Genomic DNA, 7,928 nt, shown 5'->3' on the forward strand with positions numbered 1-7,928 from the left:
TACCCCTCTTCTAAGATAGACAGGTAATAGTCATACAGTAGTGATAATCATATTTTTATGACCCAATGAAGACATTAGGCTTGATCCTAGTATAATTGCCACTCCTTTCTACTGCACCTAATTTACAGAGTCCTGGAATAGACACTGCTCATATTTTGTTAGCCTAGACAGAAATCTGGAAGTGACACTCTTTCCGACACTCTTCTTTGAGAATTCACTTAAAAAAAAAAAAAGCTTATTGAGATAATTTACCATATACTTGACCTATTTTAAAGTATTCAGTTCAGCCTGCCAGTGTAGCTCAGATGTAGAGCATCAACCCAGGAACCAAGAGGTCACCAGTTCAGGGCACATATCCAGATTGCAGGCTCCATCCCCAGTAGGGGGCGTACAGGAGGCAGTCAATCAATTTTTTTATCTCTCCCCCCATCCCCCTCTCAAAAAAAAAAAAAAAGAAAGAAATCCATAGAAACATATTTAAAGTATACAATTCATTGGTTTTTACTATATTCAGAGTTGTACCATCATCACCACGATCAATCTTAGAACATTTTCATCATTCCCACCAAAATACTCCTAACCAATTAGCAGTCACTACCTTTTCTCCCATCCTCCCTAGACCTAAGCAGTCACTAATTTATTTTCTGTCTCTATAGATCTGGATAGTTTAGAATTCATTTTTTAAAAGACTTTTAAGCTGAAAAAGGGAATAGCAAGGTAGGGTTGGAAAAAGAGCAGCAGCTCCAGATCTGCTTTCTGAGTTCATGGAAGGATATAATTAGGTCTGTTACCACTTTCAACAACTCTGGAGGTTGGTGGTGCAAGCAAGTGGTAAGTTATAAGGACTGGACCAAGGCTACATCTTAGCTGCTTGCCTAATCAGATACCAGTTTAACATTACTTGTCTCTGATTTTAAATGCCTTCTAGTAATAGTAGCAGCTACAGTCACAGTAGTAGTAAACATTTATTGAGTACTTGTACAATGTGCCAATGTTATAAGCAGTTTACATGTATTAACTGTTTATTTAACCCAAACAGTTTCCCTGAGGTTGGAGCTATTATTCTCTCTTATTTTATAAATGAGGAAAACTGAGGCAGTTTCATTACACATATTTCTGTTTTTTAAGAAGTAGTTTAAAATCTTAAAACTACCAATAGAGCTAAACTTGTTTATATAGGGTTAATACTTTATAATGACTTTGCAAAGATTCATTTTGAGATCTTAGTTAACTGCTGTTTTTCCCCCTTTCAGTGAAACTGCTTTTGGTTACAAGGGTCTGAAGATCTTGTTATACTATATTGCGGGTAGCCTGTCAACAATGTTCCGTGTTGAATATGCATCGAAAGTCAATGAGAACTTTGACTGTGTAGAGGTAAGAAGAGAAATAAATTTATTTTGGACTCTATTTTTCAGTTGACTATAAAACAGGTTTTAAAATTTAAAGGTTTGAGGGAGGAGAAAATCTGTTACTTAGTAGCTCTGAAACCACATATTCAGTCTTAAGTTATGGAGATGATTGCCTGTTAATCTCATTAACCTTGCAGTTTTGATCCTTATCCTGATATGTTTCTTGAGTGGACCTTCTCCAGAAAAACCTTCATTTTTATGATCGGAGTAGTTTTTTATTTACTAACTTTTTTTTTTTAATTACGCACATGAAAATTCCTTTTTTTCCCAGCAGTTAAGTAAGATGGAGGGAAATAACTAAATTTTCTGCTTTATGTAGAATCTGCCTATTTACATTTCTCATGCTGCATTTCTAATCCCACAAACTTTGCTAATATCTTTTATGAACATGGGTAATTAAGCTAATTACATTATAAAAAACTATTTGAAACAAATTGACCAAAAGAGGGTAAAAGCAGAGAGTAATTGAAGAGTATGCTTCTGTGGCAGGCTAAATTATGACACCTCCCTCCCCCGCCCAAAGGCAGGATGACCACAGAGGCAGAGTGATGTGGCCACAAGTCATGGAATGCTGGTAGCCATCAGAAATTGGAAGAGGTGAGGAAAATTTCTCCTCTAGAGCCTCTGGAGGGAGTGTGGTCCTGTTGACACCTTGATTTCAGCTCAGTGATACTGGGTTTTAGACTTTGCTGCTAGACTGTGAGAGAATAGTTTCTGTTGTTTTAAGCCTCTAAGTTTGTGGTAACTTGTTAGAGCAAAAAAGATTCAGGACTTGATGATTTGGGAGATTCTCAGCCTATCCAGTTTTCAGCAGACACTAAAATTAGGAGATTCATTGTCAGGAAACTGTAGCTATGAAGAGAAAGCGAGGAGGGTGTCTAGATAACCTTTTGCATGAGGAAACCTTTCAGATTTCCTCAGTAGTCTCAGCAAAAGCCAGGAATAGAGATTGAGTAGAGAGATCAGGGAAGATCTGTGGAGAACCATCTTACGTATCTAACGATGAGAACCCTCGTGGCATACACAGGTGACTCACAAGAGTTTTGAGAATATTTTATCAGCAAAAACACTGCCAGTTTGGACTGACCAGATGAGGGAAGGCTGATGAACTTTCAAAATTCAATAAGCAGGAAACAGCTGCAAATACCTTTCAAGAAAAGGAAGAATGGCCCTGGCTGGTGTGGTTCAGTTGGTTGAGCATCATCCTATGCACTGAAAGGTTGCTGGTTCAGTTCCCGGTCAGGGCACATGCGCAGGTTTCAGTTTGATCCCTGGTGCATGCAGGAGGCAGCTGATTGATGTTTCCCTTTCTCTAAAAAAATCAATAAAAACATATTTTTCAAAATAAAAAATAAAAAAGAAAAGCAAGAATGACTCTAAGAGTGGAGGTTTTTTTTTGTTTTGTTTTTAAATATATTTTATTGATTTTTTTACAGAGAGGAAGGGAGAGGGACAGAGAGTTAGAAACATCGACGAGAGAGAAACATCGATCAGCAGCCTCCTGCACACTCCCCACTGGGTATGTGCCTGCAACCAAGGCACATGCCCTTGGCCGGAATAGAACCCTGGACCCCTAAGACCGCAGGCCGACGCTCTATCCACTGAGCCAAACCAGCTAGGGCTAAGAGTGGAGTTTTAAGCCCAGAGGGTAGAGCCACAGATCACAGAATTCCCAAGCCTTGAAATATAATGGAATTTGACTTGCTGGACTTTGGGATTGCTTGGTCCAGTGACTTCTGTCTTCCTACCAGTTTCTCCCTTTGAAATGGGAGAATCTATAACTTTTATCCTATGCCTGTTTTACCATTGTATTTTGGAAGTGATAACTTCTTTTCTAGTTTCAACTGGAAACAAATTTTGTTCCATATTATGTCATAGCCAGAGTCTGACCCATACTTGATTTAGATAACTAAGATGATGATATTTTGGACTTGAGTTAATGCTGGAATGGTTAAAACTTTTTGGGATGTTGGCCTGGGTGTGGGTGTATTTTGCATTTTTGGGGATGGACATGAATCTTTGAAGGGATTTAAGAAAATCATGTTTTAGACTTGTTCTGTTTCTGGGCACTCCTATTTAAAGGCATTAAAACTTTCATCAAGAATTACTTCACAGAGCCCTAGCCAGTTTAGACTGCAGGCCTAAGAGTCCTGGTTTCGATTCCAGTCAAGGGCACATGCCTGGGTTGTGGGCTCGATCCCTAGTAGGGGTTGTGCTGGAGGCAGCTGATCAATGATCATCTCTTATCATTGATGTTTCTATCTCTCCCTCTCCCTTCCTCTCTGAAACCAATAAAAATAAAAAATAAAAATAATTACTTCACAGAGTTAATTTTTTAAAAATTAAATGACATTTTTGTCACAGTCACCTTTATAAAATGGAAACTTGGAAATTTCATTTTGTAATAAAGGCTCTTATTGTTTGGACCTATGAAGCCAGCAAGTTTTATCAGATAAAATCAGTCATTATTGATAATACTGCTACATACAACTAGGCAGAAAATTATAATGTGGAAAATGAAGATCTTATGTATTAGTACATACTGAATGCCATACTTTCTTTTGTAGAAGTAGCAGTTCTTAAAGCATTAACAATGAAGTCAACTTTCCCAAGGCTTTAAACTGACTTTAAACTTCTGACTTAAATCTTTTGCCAAGCTCATACCCCTATATTTTTTTGTTAGAATATCCTTTCATTATTTGGACTGGTTGATATGGTCTTTTACTATTACTTAATTTTGGGGGGGGGGGGTTATTGTAAAGGACTTTTACTTGTGTGCCCAAGGTCACACAACTAGCAAATAATCAAGATTGTACTAAGAGAGCCCAGCTTGCATGGCTCAGTTGTTGAGTATCAACCCATGAACCAGGAGATCACAGTTTGATTCCTGGTCAGGGCACATGCTTAGATTGCGGGATCGATCCCTAGTGTGGGGGCGTGTAGGAGGCAGCCGATCAATGATTCTCTCTCATTATTGATGTTTATATCTCTCTCTCCCTACCTGAAATCAATAAAAATATATTTTAAAAAAATTGTACTAGGAGATAATGATAATAGGCATAATGTATAGTAATATCCTATTTAAAAATGTTAGGACTATTTATGACCAGCTCTAAATGGGCCCAGGCTCTTGTGCTTATTAGTTTTATTTCTGTTTTTACAATGTATACTTTATTTTTTCCCCACTTCCATACTTTTATGCTATAAAATCTCAATTTCCTGCTGTTGTGACGTGCTTCTCTTTGCAGATAGTCCCCTTATGGGTGAAAATACCATATTGGTAAGCTTAATGGAACTGTAACATGACTTAGCTATAGAATAAAAGAGGTCTAAAATAGTCTTTTATATCCATTATTCAACTTTAGTGTCAGAAATAGTTTGAGCACTTACTTCCCACTTCCCAGCCCTGTTCAAGATGACTAAACTTGTCAGATAAATAATATATAACTTTATTTAATACAGTATTTGTTTTATTCAGTGGTTTATATCCCTTGAAAATTTTTTTAAATTTTGCAGATTTAAAAGTATTTCTGAGTAATGCTGTAGTCATGGTGATTTGATGTTTGAAAAGATTTAATCTTAACTAAAGTAGCATTTAACACAGACTTATTAAAATGTAGTTTTCCAGCCAAAACCGGTTTGGCTCAGTGGATAGAGCGTCGGCCTGCGGACTGAAGGGTCCCAGGTTCGATTCCGGTCAAGGGCATATACCTGGGTTGCGGGCACATCCCCAGTGGGAGATGTGCAGGAGGCAGCTGATCGATGTTTCTCTCTCATCGATGTTTCTAACTCTCTATCTCTCTCCCCTCCTCTCTGTAAAAAATCAATAAAATATATTTAAAAAAATAAAATAAAATAAAATGTAGTTTTCCATAGTCAGGTATTTCTTATTAGATTGTTAAATTCTCAAGCCCAGCTAGATACTATAATTAAAAATGCAGGTGGTATTTTCTCTTGTGTTGTACAAAATTCACTGGTTGGTTGAGGATTTTGGTGGGTTTTTAAGTTCCAGCTGATAGTGTTGAATTGATTTCTTCCAAAGGAACTATTGACGTAATTATTGACAAATCTTTCAAATGCTATGTGCAGTGAAAATAGCTATGTATTTGCATTGACTTCTAATTGTTCCATTCTTGAAAGCCAAGTTTTCCCATTTAGAGGTACTGTGTTGCGAGTAAGGAATCAATCTTGTATAATGTCTTTTTGTAGGATTATTTGCTTCATGATCGAAGATCATTTATTTAAATTATATGTTCAAGCAAACACTTTTCCCCCCTTATGAAAAGAGAATGGGTAGCCCTAGCCGGTTTGGCTCAGTGGATAGAGTGTCAGCCTGCAGACTGAATGGTCCCGGGTTCGATTCCTGGTTGCAGGCTTGATCCCCAGTAGGGGGCATGCAGGATGCAGCCAATCAATGATTCTCTCTCATCATTGATATTTGTATCTCTCTCTCCCTCTCCCTTCCTCTCTAAAATCAGTAAAAAATAAATAAAAAAGAGAGAATAGGTAGTGGATGTTAGGGAATGGGCTTGCCTCTTCTATCTCAGTTTGCAGCAAGAATGTTCATTCCATAGTGCCTTCTGTTTTCTTGATGCCAGGGATATAGTGGCAAACAAAACAAAGTTTCTGCTCTCATGGAGCTTATATTCTAGCCAAGAGTAACAGTCAGTAAACAAATCTATATATATAAAAGCCCAAGCGACTCTTACGACTGAACAACCAGAAGGACTGGTTGACTAGTCACTATGACGTGCACTGACCCCCAGGGGGCAGACGCTCAATGCAGGAGCTGCCCCCTGGTGGTCAGTGCACTCCCACAGCTAACCTCCCCTGGTCCCTCCTCCTCTCCCTCCCCGTCGGGCAGGCCCCGTCCAGCAGCCTCTGACCAGCAGCTGGCAGCAGGCCTCCGGGGACTGGGCGAGACAGCCCCAATAGGCCCTGATTGCCAGCTAGGCCTAGGGACCCCTTCCATGCACAAATTTCGTGCACTGGGCCTCTAGTAGTAAATAAACAAATTAAATTTAGATAGTGTTATGAAGAAACATTTTGCTGGTTTTTAAATGAAGAAGGGCCAGCCATGTAAGGGAAGAGCTTAGTTAGCAAAAGGACCAGCATATGCAAAGGCCCTGAAATGAGAACACTCTTGGCATTTTTGTAGTCCAGGAAGATCACCATCATTAAATCATTGGTGATGGAAGAGAGGGTAGTAGACGATTGAAGGGCTTGGCAAAACTAGATCATGTGGGGTAAGAATAGTTGATAGCATTTAAAGGATTTAAGTACGCGGGGCGGGGGGGGGGGGGGGGTCCTATGATACGGTTTTTACTTTTTAAATGATTCTGGCTGTTATGCAAAGAACACACTGTAGGGGGGCAAGACTGAAAGAAAGGAGACCAGAACATTGTAGTGTTACTGCATTCAGTTGTTTTATTGAGGATATATTTTGGAAAGAGAAATAAGGAAGACCCCACTGCTTAAAAAAATAGTGGTACTATTAAACAAAATAGAAAAGATTGGAAAAGATTTAGGGGGTAATCAAAATTTTTGTTTTAGGTGTGTGAGGTTTGAGACTATTACATATGAGATTTTGCAGACTATACTATGTAGCATTTTTGTATATGAAAAATATACCCTTTTAGATGATCAGAAACCACAGCAAATCTGCTTATAAGTTTGCTTACTAGAATTTTGCCATTACATTAATCTTTCATTGTTACTTCTTTTTATTTTCCATGCAGACTTCTCTAGTTGCATCTAAAGTTTTTTAGTGACAATTAAGATGCCTATAAAATATCTCCACTAGCCTTCATCTTTAAAGGCAGCTATAATTATTCTGAATTGTACAGTACAGTAAACTTGATTATTCAGACACTGATTGTTCATTTTATGGTTATCCCTGACCTTTGCTTTTATTAATACCTCCTGCTCTCTCTTGAGGTAGTTTCATTGGTTTTAAGTGAAAGGGTGTGTAACTAGGATTGTTCAGTCCTGCTATTGTTAGCATTTCTGGGAAAGGTTTGATAGAGAAGGTTTTAATACATGGATAAGGTATTATCTGTGAATTTCAGTAATCTATTTCTGTTGTCTCCTATATATGGATTGAATTTGTGAGTAGGTAAGAGCAGATTTTAAGATTTTTTTCTGGATTCTTTAGCTTCTTACAGAAAAACCCTGCACATTTACAAAAAGCTAATCTTGAGGAAATGAAAAAATAATCTTTATTAGACTAATAATATTTCACTATACTCTTTTTAAAAATAATTTTGAGTGCTCTTTATGAGTAATCCTTTTTACGGAGTATAAATATCAATAATATATTATTTTAAAGTTTTTTAATTGATTATAGAAAATTTTAAAAATTATATGTTTAGATTTAAAATCATATTGAGGGCCGAAACCGGTTTGGCTCAGTGGATAGAGCGTCGGCCTGCGGACTGAAGGGTCCCGGGTTCGATTCCGGTCAAGGGCATGTACCTGGGTTGCGGGCACATCCCCAGTGGGGGATGTGCAGGGGCGGCT

At 38.1% G+C, this 7,928-nt stretch overlaps 2 protein-coding genes across 4 annotated transcripts in view; one reads left to right on the forward strand and one right to left on the reverse strand.

Annotated features, from left to right (window-relative positions):
- SLC25A12 (solute carrier family 25 (aspartate/glutamate carrier), member 12) overlaps positions 1-7,928 on the reverse strand; it is a 175,382-nt gene that overhangs the window by 125,704 nt on the left and 41,750 nt on the right. The gene's annotated exons all lie outside the window — the stretch shown is intronic.
- Positions 1-7,928, forward strand: part of HAT1 (histone acetyltransferase 1) — a 49,030-nt gene that overhangs the window by 13,658 nt on the left and 27,444 nt on the right. For both annotated transcript variants that reach the window (XM_005857579.2, XM_014545852.1), the window contains exon 4: positions 1,254-1,374. In XM_005857579.2, coding sequence (XP_005857641.1) covers positions 1,254-1,374 — 121 coding nt within the window. The remainder of the gene's footprint in view (positions 1-1,253; positions 1,375-7,928) is intronic.

Source organism: Myotis brandtii, unplaced genomic scaffold (assembly GCF_000412655.1).
Source record: "Myotis brandtii unplaced genomic scaffold, ASM41265v1 scaffold112, whole genome shotgun sequence".
Taxonomy (NCBI): domain Eukaryota; kingdom Metazoa; phylum Chordata; class Mammalia; order Chiroptera; family Vespertilionidae; genus Myotis; species Myotis brandtii.